The sequence below is a fragment of the Mesoplodon mirus genome, assembly GCF_964341445.2.
Source record: "Mesoplodon mirus genome assembly, chromosome: 8".
Lineage (NCBI taxonomy): Eukaryota > Metazoa > Chordata > Mammalia > Artiodactyla > Ziphiidae > Mesoplodon > Mesoplodon mirus.
Genome location: NC_138984.1, coordinates 29,896,351 through 29,917,916, shown reverse-complemented (window position 1 = coordinate 29,917,916; position 21,566 = coordinate 29,896,351). Strand labels below are relative to the sequence as shown.

The window sequence follows — 21,566 nt, the reverse complement described above, 5'->3', positions numbered from 1 at the left end:
AATTCCATTTACTCAGGCTACATACGGTATCAAGAAACAGAAATCTACAATCTAAAAGCAAATCCAAGGAAAAACAATACACAGTCGGTTCTTATGAAGGCGGTAAACCTGACGAGCTCTGAAGACCTCACAGGCAGAACTTGGTGGCCTTCTCTTGTTCACTACCATTACCATCACTCAGACACCAACTTACTCATTTTTTCTCAGTTCAAATTTTTTGAGAGAGCAAGAGAAAAATCTGATTGGTTCTCCTTGAGTCAGGTGTATCCATTCTGGCCCAATCAGCTGAGTTCAAGGTGGTAAGGACATCTGAGCAAACATGGCCACCTAGGCCCATGTCTTAGGTATGGCCTGCGGGAGAAACAGGTTCTCTCAGAAGGATGTGTGGGCAAGGATGCAATGACTGACAATTCTATTTTAGTGTAGTTTAAAAAACAGCAGTTGACACCAAACTATTTAGAGAGAGAGCAATAATAAGCAAACATATAAATAGATACAAGTAACAAAAAATGACTGAACTCTGACTTTTTGTGTGTGTGCTGTCACTGTTATTTAATTGTCTCACATAATATTATCCAAGACTGAAGTAAATCTTTCGAATTATTCTTCTCTAAATATAGACATTCATGGGTCTTTCCATATTTATTACACTACCAAATAATTTTATAGTTGATCTAATTTGATCTGCTACTGGTCCATAGTTTTGCCTTCAGAATCTGTAAAAGGAAGGAAATGAAACGATGTAACTATTTAAAAAATATGTTAGTAACATGTTTTTATTAGTTTTTCCTTGGCTACCCTTTTCCTTGTGTTTACTGGATTCCTGTATTCAATCAGATTCAATAGCTGAGGAAGTGCATGTGTGAGAAGGATCCTATGAGGGGAATCAAACCACATGATCATCATTAGACAGTTTCATATCAAAACTAAATTCTGGCCACTTTCCTGACCTCAATCTATTTCTATGTGCCATCTCTCTTGGCTCCTTTGCTTCTCATTTTGAAAATTTTTAGCAGCTATATTGTCAGTTCCGTTTCCTCTTTTGGCCCTACTTTTCCTCTATGCACCAATTCTAATTCCCCATAGCTAGCCCCACGCCAAAGCCCATCACACTGCACATTTTCAGATTGGAAGGTGCAATGGATCTATTAATCTTATTGGATATTTAAATGAAAGTGTGGAGCCATGGGTGAATATCCTGACTGGTCAACCACAAAGAAACCTACATCTGCCTTGTTTGCATAAAATATCATGACAACTTAATTACAATCTTTGAAAATCTGGACCTGCAGATACATTTGTGTGCATTTCCTCACTTACTCATTCTGAGGGAAGGATTCGGTTGTCCCTGTCATAGCCCTGGTTATAAAAGTAGGAAGCTAGGCTCTAGAGAATCAGCAAACATGGCTGAATTTCTGGGGATGTGGGAACGCGGAGGGTTTGAGAAGAACCATATTACAGGGACACTTGACCTCTTCTACCCAGTTCCATTTATAAAAGGAAAGACCACCTTTTTTTTTTTTTTTTTTTTTTTTTTGCGGTACATGGGCCTCTCACTGTTGTGGCCTCTCCCATTGCGGAGCACAGGCTCCAGACGCGCAGGCTCACGGGCCCAGCCGCTCCACGGCATGTGGGATCTTCCCGGACCGGGGCACGAACCCATGTCCCATGCATTGGCAGACAGACTCTCAACCACTGCACCACCAGGGAAGCCCAAAAGACAACCTTTTAACATTAATGTTTGTCTACCACCTACCATGTGTGTGTTCTTGACTGTGTGGCTTTTCAGAGCTGGTTTGAGGAATCAGATCTAAAAAATCTACTGCAGTATATAGAGAATTAAAAGAACGGAGTGTTTTAGTATTTAAAGGACATTGAGTTTTGCAGTTTTTCTCATTTTTTCCTTTTTCCTTCTACTCCAAGTTTCTTGAATGCCTTGTCCTCTTTGAAAGTTGCAAGATGCCAGATCACTTCTATATGGCATCATGGATAAGCCACTGTCAGGGGCAAACGGGTGTCTAGCCAAACAGCTCAGTGTAGCATCTTTCTACCAACTTCCCTGTGAAACCTTGGTCCCCACAAAATAAATCACTGGCAGTGTTTCAGTGTTTGCCAGCTCCCTCCTGTACAAAGGGTTTTAAGTAAAGAAGTAGTAAAGATGGAAACAGACTAGATTATTATTATCTTCTGGATATACAAGTCATATAGGCAGATTTAGAAAATATATAAGCCTCTATACAAATATATACAAGATACATATATGTATGCATGTATAAAAATTCCCAGGTTTTCCCTGTTAAAGAGAATTCTAACTTGGACTTGTCAGGGTCTTCCTTTCACCCACATTCTGAGGAGGATCCTGACATGCCATGTCAGCTATTTTGAGCTTTGTAATGAAGGATTGAGAAGAAAAGCTGAAAAGGATGAAACATAGAGGCTGGAGCTGAAGTTCGAGTATTTGTGGAGCGTTTGAGGTGAGTATGACGTGGAAGCAATCTCAGCATTAAAAAAAATTTGCTTACATCTTTTATCCCTCCTTCAAAGTGTTTATGAATAAAAGAAACAGAGTTATTTCAAAATTACTTTGGTTGCTGGACTGTGTTCTCTGACCACAGGGTCATTCTCTAAGACTGGACAATGTGTGTCATGACCATTAGCACCACGCAGATTGCTTGTCACTTGACAGACTTACCATCTGACAAAATTAGATCCTTTTCATCATCTGACATTAGATCAGAAAACAAATCTTTATATTCTGAAGGCAATATTAGATAAAACATGGTGGTTTAGAATATAACTAACAGCCCGTGAGATGTTCTTTGTGAGTGCTTTTCAAACTTTGTTGACCAAAACCCAGTGTAAAAAAATATATACATTTTACATTCCAGTCCAGTACCTTCACTTGTGTGCATATAATGAAACAAAAAGTTAAATGAAAAAAATACTCACTCTTTTCTAATCTATTCTTATCCTTCTCTTATCTTTTCTAATACTTATCTTTTTCTTTCTATCCTATTCTCATTCATTGGAAAAAAATTCTGCTCTCCTTACCTACTCTTTTAGCATCAATTTTATTCTAGTTCAAGGAAAAACACCAGTTATTAAATCCATTTCATGACCCACTAAATTTTTTTCACAACTCACCTAACCCACAATATGGAAAGCACTGTAACTCGTTATATTTGATTCCAGTGTTCATTGAATAAACAGCCCTCACAACAACATGAAATCAACCCCATTTTCTTCACTTAATTACCACTAAAGTTCTTTAAGATTATGAATTAGTTAAGCCTAAGAGCCTTAAAATTTGAATGACCAACTTAAATCGTTCTGATGCAAAGACTTGGGAATACCTACTCGACAATTTGTCTTTTCTTCCGCCATCCTGGGAAGCTGCCGGTCATCCCCTTCATGAGAGGCCGTATAGCTTTTTCTCAGTTCTCTCACGGGGGCCATAGTGCCCTCCCTCCTTTGCATGAGTGTTGCTTATCACCACCTGGGCCGACTAGAATAATAGTGCTGCCACCCAGGTACCCAGATACACTGTCTGACTGGGCCTCTTAAAGATATGTATTCTGGCTGGAACTGAATTCACCAGGCTCCTCTGGATAGTGATTTGAGCTGCTTGAGCATCTTCCAGAGGGTCAGTGATGAAACTAGATTAGTTCTCTAAGCATGCTCCCATCGATTTCATGTTCTGCCCAGCCACCAGCTATGCTGCTGAGCCATCCACCAACTATTCAACAGATGGCCTCTACCTACCTTTTCCAGCTTTCTTCATCCTTTTTGGATCCCCTACTGTAGCCCAGCTGCCCTACTTATCATCTTCTGAATATAATTTGATGATGCCTCTGGTTCACACTTCTGGCCATGCTTTGATCCCCTGAAATGCCTGCTTTGCCCCTGTTTTTCCTTCTGGTGGGACACCTTTCACAACCTCTTCCCTACCTGCGCCTCTACTTGCACACCTCCTCTTCACCAAATTACATGAGTAATTCCTACTCCTCCTAGACTCAGCTTCCATTTCATCTCTTCCCAAAAGCCTTTTCTAACACTCTCTATGTCAGGAGACCCCCTGTGTGGTCCCACTATACCCTCTATCATAACACTTACCTCTCCATAAGGTAGTTTTCGCTTTGCTTTGCAGTCACCCACGTTAGACGGTGAGCACTTTGAGGGCAAGGACAACGTTCAATGTATATTTATGTCCCTAGCACCTCTCACAGTTTCTTCTTTCAATGGTGGTAAAAACATATAACATGAAATCTACCTTCTTCACAAAATTTTACATCGACAGTACAGAACTGTTAACCATACACACATCATTGTACAGCAGATCTCTAGAATTTTTTCATATTGTGTGACTGAACCAGCACAGCTTCTGAATAAATAAATACATGCTATTGGATTATTTTTAGCCATCTTAAGTCTCAACTAAATTTCAAGATATTATTAAATTTTTCCCTTCATACATTACAAGGATCTTTTCTTTCCTTGTGAGTTTCTAGATTATATACTTTCTTTCCTTGTGTACTACTTTGCCCTGTTTCATCAAGCTTTTTAATTCATTGTGTGTCTTCGCATTTACTTTCTCATATTCTCATGGCTCCTTTCCCCCAGATGTGATTGTGTGGCCACAACTCCCTTACTGTGGGCCCCGGTGTCTCTCACAGTGACCAGTATCTAGAAGGTGCTCAGTGAATGTCTGGTACCTTCCTTCAAAGATTTCAATAGATTTTTAACAATGATTTTTCTTTTTTGAGTATAGGATGAAGGTGATGAAAGACTTAACTTTCATTTTTTTATGGCTAATAAATGATCAAACTCCTTTCTTTGAAATTTAGTGTTAAGCCTTGGATAAAAAGGGTACTTTTTTATTTCAAGTGATATACCTACCATCTGAGACTTTCCAATGTTCCCGGTTGTCATTTGTGGTAGGTAAGGTGGTCTTTTCATCTTCTTTGGCTAAGTCAGTTTCTAAAAGTCAGGAAATTAAGTATTAAATTAATTGAAAAGATTAAACAAACCTCATACATGAATTATCTCATTGATATGGTAATAAGCAGAGATCTCCAAACTCTACAAATGTCTGATTATTTTCAATGCTCTGAGCTTGGAATCTCTGGAACAGTGTTTTGGGCGAGGACCAATGGTGACAGAGTTAAGATCAATGAATGAATATATATATATATATATATATATATATATATATATATATATATGCCTTGGCTTTTATTAATAAAAACACAGAATAAAATCAGGTCATTTTCTTTCACAAAACCATCTATAGTGCAAGTGTTATGGGAAATTTAGGACTACCTACCAGTCAATGGAGTCAAATTTAGAGTGACTGCCTTATAGCTCATTATCGTAAGAGGAATTTGCAACTCTAGTCTGCTAGGCAGGAGGAGAGGGCCTTAAATTCTGAGAATAAAAGAGTTCGAGGTAAAACCAACTGGTCATTGGACTTCTGTGCCCACCCGCTCCACCTCCATGCTGCCTTGGGGCTTTGTTTGGTTTGGCCCACTCCTGGTGACTTGACCACCAGCCACAACCGGCTCTCAATTCCCAAACCCCACGCTCTGCCCTTCCTCCCACTGCTGGTACTGTGACCTCACTAAAGCCTCTTGGGTCTGACCAAGGGCAGTCCTCTGTCCCCTGCCAGCTTCTTTCTAGTTAATCCATTCTGAGAGGCAGCAACTGCTTTAATTGGTTGTCATCTGCGCCATACTGATTGTTAAATATTTTCAATATCACCCCTGCCTGGAGCTTTTAAATTTTATTTCTATTTATTACGTCCTTCTTTGTCCAATGGAGACCCCTGTAGTCCATCACTTCATCGGCTTTCTTGCAATTGTCCTCATCTTCACTGCCTCACCTGCTTCCTTCCCAAATGCTAAGTAAAGTAACAAAACTGTACTCATTTTCCATTCCCATATTCAAAGCCAATGAGCAAATCACCTGAGCACTCATTTAGGGCACCAGTAAAACAAGGAAACAAAAAAAAATGAGAAAAATAAAAACTTTGGGAAAATAATTTGATATTCCAAATGAAGTCGTCATGGAAATACTCAGAATTTTGTTGGAATACTGTACAGTATTAGTTTTATTCTAATTGCAGGGGTGGCAGTACTCTCTAATATTTCAGGGCTTACTACAAATCATACATCTAGGTTTCCTCTCCTGCATCCAGGCAGCCGAGCACCTTTGCAGGGAATCACGCAACTGTTCATTGGAGTTACTACAAATTTCACGGTCTCTAAATTCCACTGAGCCCTCAGCTCTGAAAAAAAAAATCTGGCTTTTTCCATTGTTCTTCTCTCCTTTCCTCTTAACAAATTATTTCAAATCTTCACCTCTTCCCTTATAACCCTAGCCCTTCCCCTAGTTTTTAATCTTGGGACCTGCCCTTGCTGCCCATTTTGTTCTGAATCCCCCCATCCGACATAATTCCCTGCATCCCATCCATCACCTCTTCCCTTCTCTTAGGTCTCAGCAGCAGAGATGCTTCCTGTGTGAAGCTGACCCTGAGCTCTGAAGCTGGTTTTCTATTGCTGTCTTGATGACCTTTCTCTTCCCACCCCTCCATCTTCACCCTCTCACTCTCCAATGGTAGTTAAATGTTAACACCCATCCATCCAGATATCTATCTCTCCACTTATTTATATTTTTGAATGTGTCAAACATGCACCTGGAACAAAATTCAAAAGCCACGAGAGACCATGCAGTGAAGAAGTCTTCCTTCCCCAGCCACTCAGGCCCTTCCCCACAGGATCACCATGGTTATCAGCTTCTTCTAAAAAACTACCACCTAGTTGCTGATGACTTCATAGCCTCATCTCCAGCCCAAATCTCTCTGCTGGCTTCCAGAGATATGTGTCCCTCACCCACTGGACATAAATTCCTCTTGAAATTCTGCTCCTTCTATATTCCTTACCTTGCCCACAGCTTCCCAATCATTTTCATGACTTAGCACACACAGCAAATGTCAAGGACAATAGAGGTAACCAGCCTGGGGATTCCAGCTGCCCCATACTCAGTCTGTGGAGCTAAGGGGACCATTAGCTCCACACCCCCAACCCATTTGTGGCTGATGGTTTGGGAATTGCTGTCTTAGGGAATGACACCACCATATGTCGAGATGCCAAAAACACTGGGACATTCTTCACCCTCCGGAGCTCTCTCTTAGCCTCTATCTCAGATTGGTCAAGTTCTGTCAACTTTATATCTTCAAATCTAGCCCCTTCTCTACATCTTCATGGCCACTTCTTGATTAGGGCCCTCATCATTTCTCTACCTGCAAAAAGATTGGTCTTACTACTTTTGGTCTCTCCCATTCAATTCATTCTTCTCATTAGGAACAGAATGATCATTTCAAAATTTGAACTTGCTCCTGTCCCTCCCCTGCCTAAAATCCTTCACTGATTTTAACAAGATAAGTAACCTCTCCACCTCCTGACATTTCTCACTTCAAATTTTATTTTCCAGATAAAATGAATTGGCGGTTCACAGAAAGTTCTGCCTTATGTCTTTACCTTTGTACACTTTGTTGCTCCCTCTGAATGAACCAACCATCCCATTTATCCCCACCTTAGCTAATGCCTTTTTTCCTCTCATGACTTGGTTTTGATGTCACCTCCTTCAGAAAGCCCTTCTATTGTGTGAAAATCCTGATGGGGGCCCTTCCCACTGTTCTCAGCAGCCAGCATGTTCCTCAGGCCCGCAGCACTAAGCACCCCAGCTCCACAGGGAGCTGCGGTCCTCCCCTCCCACTCTGGTCTCACTTCTGCCTTCCTCATTCCACAAAATTGCTCTAATCAAAGTCACAAATGACCTCTGTGTCCTACATCCATTGGGTACTTTTCAGGCCTCATTTTATTTGACCCCCTCGCAGCTTCTGACAGTGTAGACCAGCCCTCATTCCTGAAACACTCTCCGCCTTTAGGTCTTCCATGGTGTCAGAGTTCAGGGGCTGTCCTGACTGATCACCCCTTTTTCACAGTCCTCTGTCAGCTGTTCCTGTTCTACTTAACCATTAAAGGCTAAGTTCCTCCAGGCACCCCCGCTCTCTCCAATCTCCATCATGCTCATGGCCTCATTCCTATTTATAGGCAACAACTCCCAATTTGATAACTGCAGTCCAGATCTTGCTGAGCTCCAGAAAGTATGCAGTTCTCTATGTAATGTATCCATTTGAGATATCCCGTAGGTATTTCAGAATCAAAATGTAAGAAACTAAACTCATCCTTCCTCTACTCTGGCACTGCACCCGTCCTCTGCCACCCAACAGACACACGCATAGGCAAACACACACACTCTCTCTCTCTCTCTCCTCTGTCTTTCTCAAATAATTTCCTCTACCATTTTTTTCCCATATTGATAAACCCACCCCATTGCTCAAGCAAGTGAAGTCTGAGTCCTCTGACATTCCCCAGAGCCAGACTGTCATCAAGTCTTTGATAATTCCACTTCCTAAATATCTCTTAAAATTCTACAGCCTCCAGCCTCAGCTGTAATCACCACTTCCTTGTGTCACTCTGCTACCAGCCTCCTGATACTGGTCTCCCTGCAAACAGTCTAGCCTTGTTCCAATTTATTTTCCAAACTAATCACAACCCGATTGGGTCATTCTCCATCCAGAAGCCTCTGCAACTCTCATCTACCCTTCATGTCTCTCTCAGCTTCATCTTGTTAGGCTTTGGCCACACAAACTATTTTTGGTGGTTTTTCAAACAAGGTGACATGACTTCCTGCCTCAAGATCTTTGCTCACATCCCCAGGTATAAGCTCTCATAGCACAGCACCCTGTACTTCTCATGCCTAAGTCTTACCACAGCTGCAGACATTTGTGTAAATTATGATCCCCTGATGGACTGTAGGTTTCAAAAGGCAAGAACAGGTCTATCTTCTCCACCCCCATATTTCTAGCTCTTAGCACTGGCTTACAGTTGACACTCCATAAACACTGGTACATGGAAGGGATGTTGGGCTCTCAAAAGGCACTTGAGTGCCTTTCTGTAAGTGAATTAATTTATTTATGTTTGTATTTTCATATTTCAGATGAGATTTTCTTTAAGGCGAAAGAAAGAAAGATGAGACCACTTCCTTGTAAGTTTACAATTAGAGAAAATACCAATAGGAAAAATAAGCTTATTGAAATTTATTTTTTTAAAGTTACCTAAAAGTAACTGTAGTGTTGTGGGTTGTATTGTGTCCCCAAAAAAGATATGTTGAAGTCCTGCTCCCTGGTACCAGTAAATGTGACCTTACTTGAAATTAGTTTTAGCAGATATAATTAAGTTAGGATGGGGTCAGACTGGATTAAGGTGGGCCCCCAATGCAATTACTGGTGTTCTTACAAGGAGAAAGAGATTTGGCAACATAGACACACACAGAGGGAAGACAGACTTGTGAAGACCGTGGCTGGGACTGGAATGAAGCAGCTACAAGCCAAGAATGCCAATCACTGCCACCAGAAGCTAGAAGAGGCACAGAAGGGATTCTTCCCTAGAGCCTTCAGAGGGAGCATGGCCTTGCTGACACATTGATTTAGGTCTTCTGGTCTCCAGGACTATGAGACAATAAATTTCTGTTGTTTTAAGCCACCCAATTTGTGGTAATTTGTTATGGCAGCCCTAGGAAACTAATACATATGGTATACATAAACTTTATAAGGCAATAGTGTCTTTAAGATGTGATTTCTTTAGCATTCTTTTAAGAAACTTTATTTCAAAGGACACACTAAACCTGGTAGTTTATTTTGTCAATAAATTACCTTAAAAGTGAGGAAATATGAATTATACTTATTTATATTAAATAGTGATTCCATTTTAACATATATTTCAATACTCTTTTAATAGCAGCCCAGTAAAACATCATATCTAAAAGATTACCTGATTGATATGGCTGAAAATTTATCAACTCTCCAAGTGCAACAAGTTTCTCCTGTGGAAAAATTTTGTAATCAGAGAATTAAATGACCACAATTACTAACAATCATTCTTTAATAGAAAAACACTTTGATTCTTGATGTTTAAGTAACCAACAACTGTTTTTAACATACTAGAAATTACATAACCAAATGAGTAGTGTTCTTCTGCTGATTTCCTCAAACCTTTATTGCCTCCTTATTGTTCTTAGGAATAAGATGCAAATCGAACCCACAGAAAATCAGTGTATGCCTTGACCTAGGGGAATCGGTTTCAGGCTATTATTGAAGTCCGTTCCCTTGGAGCTATTCTGACATTACCTGAATTAGATCACTTGTCATTCTGGTCATTATTTGTTCACTTATTTCAATGTCTTCGAGATCTGTAAGAACCACCCAAGTTCCATTCTCAAATTTCACAGGCATAGAAAAGACAATCCCTTCAGGAATACCAAACTGGCCTGCAGGGAGCAACAAAGCAAAGCAAAACAAAAAGCACTCAGATAAATAAACCTTCCTGGTAACACTGTAGAAAAGGACAGACATGGTACATGCTTTTTAATGATAATGGTGGATCTAATGGTGGATTTAATGATAATGGAGGAATTTCTGCGAATTCCTCCCCAGGGAAGATTGAAACACTTACTCGAGAAGTATTTATTGAGCACCTCTCTGAGTTCTGACAACTTGCCCTTCTGTGTTTCTCTCAGAAGGAAGAACCGTTGTTCCCTCTTTATCCCTTTTGTCCCTGCTGGGTTCAGATGCCCTGCCTCTGCCTTGGGAACTAATGCAGTCCTTCTCTTCCACCTTGTCTGGATTCCTTTTGTCTGCTTCCTTGGCTTTTCCTTGCCCCCCTAGGTAGCCCCTGAGCCGAGCACTTGTCCAATCTCGCCTTTGCTCTTCCAGCCTACTACTGCAGTCACAGAGCCAAGGGGCAGAAACTGGGAAGGGAAAGCGGTGATCTCACAGTTCCTAGTTTAAATGTGCTCCAAATAAAAAAAATGGATAATGCTTATTACTAACTGAGCAACCTTCAGATAAGATGCCTCCTGTTTTTTGTGTCTCAATCAAATAAGAAGATTATTCTTGCCATTCTAGTCATCAAAAATGTTGCCAGTGTGGAGGTTCCTTAAAAAAACAAAAAATAGTTACCATATGATCCTGCAATCCCACTCCTGGGCATATATCTGAAGAAAATTCTAATTTGAAAAGATATATGCACCCCAATATTCACTGTAGCACTATTTACAATAGCCAAGACGTGGAAGCAACCTAAATGTCCATTGACAGATGAACGGATAAAGAACATGTGTTACTTTTATACAATGGAATATTACTCAGCCATAAAAAAGAATGAAATAATGCCACTTGCAGCAACATGGATGGACCTAGAGATTATCATACTAAGTGAAATAAGACAAATACCATATGATATCACTTATATGTGGAATCTGAAAAAAAAAGATACAGATGAACTTATTTATGAAACAGAAATAGATGCACAGACATAGAAAACAAACTCACGGTTACCAAAGGGAAAGGGGGGGCTAAATTAGGAGGACGGGATTAACATATATGCTCTAAAATATGTAAAATAGATAACCAACAAGGACCTACTGTATAACACAGGGAACTATACTTAATATTTTGTAATAACCTATAGGGGAAAAGAATCTGAAAAAGAACATATATGTATAACTGAATCACTGAACTGTACACCTGAAACTAACATGACATTGTAAATCAACTATACTTCAATTTAAAAAAAAGTGTTGTCACTAGGGCAAAATATTGAGGAGAGTCAAGAAACCAGGATCTAAAAGACTTTTCTGTAGAGGATGTCCCAGGCCCTCTGTTCACTCTCTGTTTGAGAGCCAGCCTTATGAGTGAACAGCAGATGAGGGTTTACATACGTGGTACCATTTCAGGGACACAATGATCACTTGCTCTTCACTTGCCCCCAACACTGAACTGCTTATTGATGAATTCCTACAGAGATTAATTCAACTTTTTTTTTTGGCTGCACCACGTGGCTTGCAGGATCTTAGTTCCCTGACCAGGAATCGAACAGTAGAAGCAGGGAATACTAACCACTGGACTGCCAGGGAATTTTTTTTTTCTTAAATTCCATATATATGTGTTAGCATACGGTATTTGTCTTTCTCTTTCTGACTTACTTTTACAGATAAAGATGAGGTTTTAAACGTCTATTTCACTAAAAAGGTAACACAGTGATTTGAATTCACACGTGCAGATGTTCGTGCACGTTAACTTTAATTGAACAAGACGCATTGAGAGTCTACCCATGAAGAAGCAATAGGTAGGCCCAGTCGAAGCCCTGCCCTCAGGGTGGGTGAACTCTAATGCAGAGGGCGTATGCGACTAACCACCCCATCCATAAAGGCAGGCTGTGATATGCTCTCTGATAGAGGAACAAATGCTATGTGAGTACAGAGGAGAGACAGAGATTAATTCTGACTTGGGGGATTTAGGGAGATTTCCGTGAGCTACACCATAGTCACTGAAACGATGGGAAGGATCATGGTTCCATTAATAACATAAAGGATACAAGAGGTGGATCAGACTGGGGAGGACGACAACAGGTTCAGTTTGGTGTGTGTTGGTTTGAAGTGACAGCATGACATCCAGGTGGCAATGTTTGACAAGGTGGGGCTCAGCAGCAAGGTCCAGGCCTGGAGCTTCGGGAATGGATGGGTTTGTTCAGGGAGAATGTAAAGCACAAAGGGAAGACATGCTCTAGGTAGAACCTACAGCGCACACAGCATCAGCTATTCTCTCTTTCCTATTTTTCAAAAAACAGTAGAAGTGCTCTGAATAGTTTTTAGCAGATTAAAATAGTAAGGATATAAAAATGTTTTGTATTTGTGGATGGAGAGCAAGCTTTCCACATTCCGCTGCTGCCTGGTACTCTGAGATCTGGGTCTTGCTGTGCCCTTTGTATCGTGTGTCTGTGTCTTTGCTCCTGCAGCTCCTGTGCCCAGAAGTTCTTTCCATACTTGTCTGTCAGGTAAACAACTACTCAAACTTGCAGGTGACACTTCCTGAAGTGTCACCTCCTTTATGATGCCGGTCCTGATTCTTCCTGCTGCCTGCTGAAAATTGACCTTGCTTTCCCTTCCTCAGTAGGGATACAGTGAGAAAAACTTAACAGAAGTATTTCATTTATGTATGTGGCTCTCCTTTACTCTGCTGTGAGCTTCCTGAAAGGCAAAAGCCAGGCCTACTCCCTATGTGTGTTCCCAGTGCATGCACACAAAATACTGTTGCACTGCTGAATGGATAACTGAAGGAATGCATGCATGAATGAATGATTATGGAATTGTGAAAATCCAGAGAGCTTACAGAGCCTTTAAAGAGGTAGGACGGGCTTCCCTAGTGGCACAGTGGTTGAGAGTCCGCCTGCCGATGCAGGGGACACGGGTTCGTGCCCCGGTCCAGGAAGATCCCACGTGCCGCGAAGCGGCTGGGCCCGTGAGCCATGGCCGCTGAGCCTGCGCGTCCGGAGCCTGTGCTCCGCAACGGGAGAGGCCACAACAGTGAGAGGCCCGCGTACCGCAAAAAAAAAAAAAAAAAAAAAAAAAAAAAGAGGTAGGAGTCTGTCTAGGTAAGGACACAAAAGTAGGAGCATAAGGCATACATGGAGGTTTTAAAATATCGTAAGATATGAAAAACCCAGATTTACCTTCACTCAGTACCCCTAAAGACACAATCTCCCCAGGGGGTGAGCCATGGTACCAGTATTTCAACGTAGTGGCTATACTGTGTGCAGCTAAGATGCCCCCAAATTGTCTTCCTGTGGCGGTGAACTTTTTAAGACTTTCCACAAATTCTCTGTTTACCCACTCACTGTAAGGAGAGAAAGAAACAATTTTACAATTGAGGAAGGAATAGGAACGAATAAGAATGTTCCCTGGGTCAATGGATCTGAGTACAAGAAATCACCTCCACAAAACAGAAATATGACTTCCTGCGCCCCTTCTTCAAGCTTCTTTAATCCCATAAAGAGTCAACTGAAAAGTAATGAAACAGAGCAGAAAGGAGTCCTAAAGTTTCAAACTAAAAACCTGATACCATAAATATGGAACACAGAAAAGTGGCCAAAGGCTGCAAGAACAATTAATTTCATCAAAGAATTTATTCTCCATAGAGGCCATCTTGGAACCAATGGTATCCTTCATTTAAAAAAAAAATAGTATCATGAAATGTTGAATTATTCACATTGAGAACTAAGGAAATAGTTACGTTTTCTAATCTGAAGTTTAAACTCGGGGAACAGTCCAGCTGGACTAGAACAAGCATGAAACAGCTGCCCTTGCTAAGCCGGCACGATACACCTCCAGGAGATGCTGCCCGCACACACGCAGCAATGCAGAGGAACCGCGCTCCAAGACAATGAGTCCAGGGACACAATTTCTAGGTGTGGGTAAAGGAAGGGAAGGGAAGAAAGGGGTGATGGAAAGGACATGCTACCACCCGGAAAGCGCTGCAAAGTTTCAAAACTTGTTCCAAAGGCATTCCTCCCCCTTCCTCCTTCCATGGCCTTTTCGTAATGGTGGTGTTGACTGTGACAGGCACAGTTTCTAAGTGCTTTGCCTGTCTTAACCCATTTCATCTTCCCAATGACCCTATAAGACCCATACTCTGCTACCATTTCCACTTGGCAGATGGAAAAACTGAGGCACAAAGACATTAAGTAACTTCTCTAAAGTCACACAGCTAATGAGTGGCTGAATGAGAATTCCAACCCAGGTGGCTTGGCTCCAGAGATGGTGCCCCTCACCACGTCTCAATTCTGCCTTTCCTGGAACCCAACACCCAGCATGGCCTGGGCCTGCTCACCATTGTAATTCCTTATTCTCGAAGCTTTTTCAACTAATTTCAACTTGGACAGAGGTCTTTACATTAAATAAGATTCACTTTACATATGTTTGCTTTAGTGATAACGTTAATGGAATCTGTGAGCCACTTTAAGGATAATCTGAAATATAAAAATTCAAAATTCAAAAATCAAATAAATTGGGGGTGGGGGTGACTAGTTGAAATTCTGTGGAATTCTCTACATTTCTTCAATAGAAAGCATAAATGAGGATGAGTGTGAACAAAGTTACTTCTGCACACAGATTTCTAAGATGAGTTTTAAATGATTATAATAACATTACACATTTATTCAATGTTAGACTACTTCATTTAAAAAGATACTGTACCTATCAAAAATCAGGCTTAAAACAGGGCGTGAATAGTGAGGAGGTCCCCAAACAGCACTCTCGTATCTGTAAACCTTGGCTTTTCTCAGATCGACGTAGTTATTTCCACTAATATTACCCCAAATTATCACATCTTTGATGCCTGTGAAGAAAAGAAATTTTAAAAAATAACGTAATATAAAAAATTGACTGTAGTCTACTTTCTGTTTGTGTGGTTGTTTTACAATTGGTCCTTTTGCTATAAAACAGACTTAAGTTTATGCTCCCTGAAAATGTGCAAACAATGTGGATCATCTCCTTAATCATCAGAGTCTGGCCATTCCTAATAATGCACGTGGATGGTGTGAGCATTTGACTGACTTCAGGGAACACTGAAATGCTCCCTGAAAGAAATTGCTACTGAAAATTATACCCCTGCTCTGGTCCTAACTTCACCACTCTGCTTGCCATGAAGAGGATTATTTATCTGCTTTGATTCTGACAGAGAGTCCCTGATTTTAGACTGGAGTAGAAATTTGGGCAAGTCACTTGACTCCCTGGGTGCCTTTCGTTTCCTGCAGAATGGAGGTGCTGGAATAAGAGGACCCCAAGGAACATCTTAATCAACAAAGATATTGAATTAGCTTGTATGTGTGAGGCACTTTTAGGTGAGAGGCTCAGAAGAAAACAAATCAGCCCAAATCCTTGCAATATTCTGGGGGTAGAGGGGAGTGGGTGAGAAAACAACTACTATACAACGTGATATATACTACCAAGAGAAAGAAGAGGATGGGGGTAGAGAGAAATAGGAATTGGTATTTCATATGATTCTAATATATGAAATTCTCTCTAATAATTCTCTCTAATAATTGTGGATTTTCTGGGAATGTATCTGAAGTGAAAATAGGGGATTTTATTGATTTATTTATAAACTTATTTCTTTAAAAACTTAATTCACTTAAAAGGTCACACCACTTTTTGTTACGGAGATTAAATTCTTTCCTGTTCTGTATAAGATTGCTGTTGGCTTCAAGTAACAGAATATCCTTCTGACTTGGCTTAACTAGACGGAGTTTACTTTTCTCAGATAACAAGTCGAGGTAGGCAGTGACACTGGTGCTTGTTAAGCAGCTCAAAGATGTTACTCTCTTGGCCTTCCCCTCATGGTCCTAAAATGACTGCAGCAGCTCCAAGTATCACACGCTTACAGAGTTGTGTTCAAAGGCAGGCAGGAGGGAAAAGAATTTTTCTTAAAGCTTTAAGGCCCTTTATAGCTCTAAATGCCTTAAATCAAGCTAGAGAAAATTATAGCGGACATCTGCTTTATTTATTTATTTATTTTTTTGTCCTAACATCTCTTCCTACTTTTTTTCTTTAACAGCACACTGGTTTTTCTTTAAATAGGTACCCTTCCCCAATTTCAGGCCATTTGGTTTGGGTGAAGCTGTCCTCACCCCTCAGGTCTATCAATAGGCATCAGACTTAGATTCTAGATTTCTGGCCACACTGATTGACTTGGAGAAGGGCATGTGGTCCAAGCCCAGTCAATGAGATATTATTCTGCTACGTTTATACAAAGAATCGAGAGAGAATGCTCTTTTTCTACTGGGGTAGTTAAGCTATGATGCCGGTAGCCATTTTGCCACTTTTTAGAGAAAGCCTATCCGAGAATCAGATCAAAGCTAAGGAAAACAGAGCTGAGTGATGAGCCAAGTGAGAGCACAAACCAAGCTTGACATCATCCCTTGAACCCCAGCATCCGGCTATGGCCCAAATAAGAACTACTCCTGCACTCTTCAGTTATGTGGAAAAAAAGCTCTGACTTTGGTCGCTTTGAGTGGACTTTCTGTCACTTGTACAGAAAGAGTTCCAACTAAGCCAATGTACATAGTCTGAGAAACAGGTTTATGTGTGAACTGAACTCAAGGGATATCCTGAAAAGGTTTGCTCCCCTCTTGGCATCTGGAATTCTCCTGGAATAATTCTCCCTGATGGTTTTTCTAGTTCATATTACTTTGTTTAACTCTGTCTTTGTCTTTGCCAACTTCCTCCTTACTACTCCACTGACAATTCCATTTTAACAGCCGTCCCTCTAACATTTCCCTTTTTTGTCCCAACTTGTCTCCACTTTTCTTTTTTCTGCTGCTCCTGTGCTTATCGGCTTTGAATACAGCAGGGTTTAGAATTTATGGTACCACCAGACCCACAGGAGAGCAGCTTTCTGGTTGAAAGTGACTGCCCTGTTTTAAATTTTGTGACACTGCCTCTTCTTGACACTTTCATCAGTGTATCATAGATCTTTTGTGAGAAATCAGTATCTACACATATACATATAAGGTTGATAACACAGATAAAATGATTAGGAAATGTTTTCCTACTGAATAATTTTAGTATCCATTTGGCTGAGGTATGCACTGACCCTGGGGGTAAGACACTAATGATTTGTATGCAAGAATACCAGAAGTTATGGTCCCAGGGCTTTGCCCTAATGTGTTAGGGGCTCACCAAAGTCCTTTATAGATCTGACTGAGAGCATTGTAGGCTCACATTTCATTGTCTTCCCAATTTTGCTTGATGTCATGCCTTGCATTTCCTGGCATTCTAAATGGACTTCGCTGCACCTGCTCCATCTAAGGGCACAAATAGCTAAAGTCTGTCAAACATGACAAATATTTTTAGATACAGCACTCCCCCTTTAGATACAAAAATCCATTTTCTGATTCTGTCTCATCCTCCTGTGATTTTGACCTCTATAAGTACAAAGATCATTAGGAGCAGAAACTGATCAGATAGCATAATCACCTTAACAAGTTTACTATCCTTGCAAATGTTTACCATGTGTCGGGCACTCCTCCAAGCACTTTAGAAACATTATCTCTTTAAATCCTTGCATCAATTCTAGGATGTAGGTGCTATTTACATCCTCATTTTACAGGTGAGGAATCGAGGCACAGCAAGGTTAAGTGATTTGCCCCAAGTCACACAGGTGGGAAGTGGGGTGGGGTCACTTTAACAGAGCCCTGAGTATTTTTTTAAAAAACACCGATTACACTGGTTGACTACTATCACGGAAAAAAAAAAAAAAAGGACTATTAAGTTTCAAATTACTACTTGAAAAATAGAAATCTTATCATTTAAATATTTGTTTCTTAATTTTTATAATGATGGGAAAAGATCAGCTAGTCATCAAAGCTAGTAGAAAGAAAATGCACAGCAGTGAAATCCCACAATCAGAAGTTCTTGGCCTCTGCTTCATAGTTTCTAGTCCAGATATCCCGACTTATTTTAGAGGGGACAGTGTTCTTCCTAGCTGCTGTGAAATCACGCTGTTTAAAACCAGACACGGAAACGGGAGCTCACTCACATGACGGAGTCGTTTTCAGTTTTCTGGCCAGCGCTGCCTTCGCTTTGCCTTCTACGCCCAAGGCCACAGCGATAATATTGTGGGCGAAGTTTGGGGCATATCTCATAAGCAAAGACGTTTTGAGATTCACAAAGGTTTTTCCTCCCACAATAATTCTGACGGAATCATGAGCATTTTTCTCAATCAGGGATCCGTAGAGGTGGCACAGACCAGCCCTGCTTCGGATGCAGTCTTCCAAACTGTACACCTCCTTGTCCACGTGGTCGTCGAGGAAGATGATCACGTGGGCCTGGCGGAAGGCCTCCTCCGCTCGGGTGCAGACGGACACACTCTGCAGGAAGGGCGACGCCAGGTCCTGAGCCTCTTTCACAAGGCTTGTGAGTTTCTCTTCTGCCTGCTTGTTGTCAAATAGGTTTATGATAATTTCCATATGTGGTCCAAACACTTCACCACTTGTCAAGATGGGAATTAGGTTGTAGCAGGCAGGAGCCGATGCACTAATAAAAATGCAAAGCCGATTACGAATGGTTAAATCTTTTGCTCCTTTTCAGGCTTTATTCTTTTTTTTTTTTTTAAGTATCAACCATGTATTGAAGTCTTTTTTTTTAATACATTTATTTATTCATTTATTTTCGGCTGTGTTGGGTCTTCATTGCTGTGCGCGGGCTTTCTCTAGTTGCAGCGAGCGGGGGCTACTCTTCGTTGTGGTGCGCGGGCTTCTCATTGCGGTGGCTTCTCTTGTTGTGGAGCACGGGCTCTAGGCGAGAGGGCTTCAGAAGTTGTGGCATGCGGGCTCAGTAGTTGTGGCTCATGGGCTCTAGAGCTCAGGCTCAGTAGTCGTGGCGCACGGGCTTAGTTGCCCCGCGGCATGTGGGATCTTCCCGGACCAGGGCTTGAACCCGTGTCCCCTGCACTGGCAGGTGGATTCTTAACCACTGTGCCACCAGGGAAGTCCCCAGTCTTTATTCTTAATAGATATTCTTCTGCACGTGCATTAATAGGGTGATTTAATATATTAAATTGGCATACACAGCTGCACAGACATTTTTAAGGCTAGAAATCAAAAGTAGAACAAAATAATTCTCACTGCTAACTTCTTGCTTTGGCCATCTGAAAACAATACAAAAGTAAGAAATGTACCTGTTTATAAGGCTTTTCAAATTAAATAGAATGGGCAGAAAGCAAAATTTAAAAGAACTGTGTCATATTACTGTAATTACGTGTTTACATTCTTTTAAAAAAAAGATAAGGAAATCAGTTTCATTTAACCATAACTCTTTTCTATTTTGTACCCTTATCTGCAAAGTAATGACATCTTCTAGAAAGCCCTATTTTTCCAAATCCTTATAAAGAAGCCTAGGATCAACACAGGCGAGGTATCATGTATCTGCACCCACAATTCAGCCAGTATTTGAGTACTCTATAGCTTGGCTGATAACTGAGAGCCCTAATGACCCCTGAGGGGGGAGTTTAGAAATGCATCCGGGCATTTTTTCACAGTGGCTTTGGAGAGAGGCGCAGTGGTGTTTTCAAGAGAATCTGTACCATTTTAATCCGTTAAAAATATATAAGGGCTTCCTTGGTGGTCCAGTGGTTAGGACTCTGTGCTCCCAATGCAGGGGGCCCGGGTTCGATCCCTGGTCGGGGAGCTGGGTCCCGCAGGCCACAAGGAGGAGTCCGCATGCCGCAAATAAGAGCCCGGATGCCGCAAATAAAGATCCCGCGTGCTGTAGCTAAGACCCAGCGCAGCCAAATAAATAAATAAATATTAAAGAAATTCTAAAGCAGATGTAATATTATTAAATCTGGGTGTAAAGTTCATGTACGGTTATTACATCATTCTCAGTTCTTTCCTGCATTTGAAATCTTTCATAATAACAAATAATTTTTCAGATGAGCCTGTATATTAGGATACACACATAGGTAGCAAGAAGGGCAGTGTGAGAGACAGATTGAGAGGTGGGGAAAGGAAAGGGGGAGGGAGAGATAGAGCAAGAGGGACAGCAACAGGACAAAGAGAGAGACAGAGCACAGAGGTAGAGAGAAAAAGCGATGACAAGCATCGAATGTGTCCACCCACCACTGAGAGTGAGAGTGATGAGGAGAAAAAGTGAGACGGGGCAAGAGTGAGAGTGATGAGGAGAAAAAGTGAGACGGGGCAAGAGTGAGGGGGGTGAGGTTACAGAGAATGAGTGCACATGGAAGAGCTAAGGATGAGGACAACTCTAGCAAGTGGGAAAGAGGAAGAGGGCAACGGTCAGGAAGATGGCGGAGGGAAGGAAGGAGACAAGGGAGAGGGAAGGAAGGACCGTGAGGCGAAGAGCAAGACGGTATGAGCAGCAGACAGCATGAGACACACAGAATGAGGGCAGGAGAGCTGGAGACAGTTATGCAGAGTAAATATCTTTGCTATAAAGTTGCTCTTAGATTTAGTATGTATGTGTATTATATGCATATTACATACACATTAAATCTATATATAGTCTAAAACTCATACATGGGGCTACACTAGGGGATATATATGCATATACATATATTACATATCTATAATATTCGTATACATACATACAAATCTCAAACTTGACACTCAGATATTCTTCCATCATGTAATTAACCCTACATCATTGTCCTTCTAAACATAAAAAGCCAACCTCACGAATCCTGGGATGTGACGGTCCCACCTGGTGATCCAGACCTGCAAGGGGTTGATAAGACCTTTCAGGGCTTCTTTCTCCAGCTCTTTTTCCATGTGTGCCCCCAGGTTCTCTTGAGCAACTGTCTTCATCAGCTCAGTCGTCATGCTAGAGGTGACACCATAGTAAAGCTAAATATTGGGAAAGAAAAAATCAACACCAGAATAGCTGACAATGGCTATAATGGAAAGTTCTTGTTTAAAGCCCAAATAGAGTAAAAAGAGAGCTGAGAGAATACCTTAGAAAGCAAGACATTTGAAAAATATAATAATAGGAGAGAACAATAATGTTTTAGACAGATAAATCAACTTAATTTGTATACCTGGGCATGTTCTAGGAACTCGTTATATCCTCCCAAAAGCAAACCTTTTCCTCCA

The 21,566-nt window shown here is 41.1% G+C and overlaps 1 protein-coding gene across 1 annotated transcript; it reads right to left on the bottom strand.

The window, feature by feature from the left end:
- Positions 1-304: 304 nt before the first annotated feature.
- Positions 305-21,296, bottom strand: MDH1B (malate dehydrogenase 1B; the record flags this gene model as incomplete). The annotated part of the gene is made up of 8 exons (XM_082631226.1): positions 305-351; positions 4,897-4,977; positions 9,894-9,945; positions 10,250-10,389; positions 13,632-13,795; positions 15,154-15,295; positions 18,497-18,993; positions 21,178-21,296. 8 exons carry the CDS (start codon positions 21,294-21,296, stop codon positions 341-343), a joined length of 1,206 nt encoding a protein of 401 aa, XP_082487352.1. The 3' UTR covers positions 305-340.
- Positions 21,297-21,566: the final 270 nt, after the last annotated feature.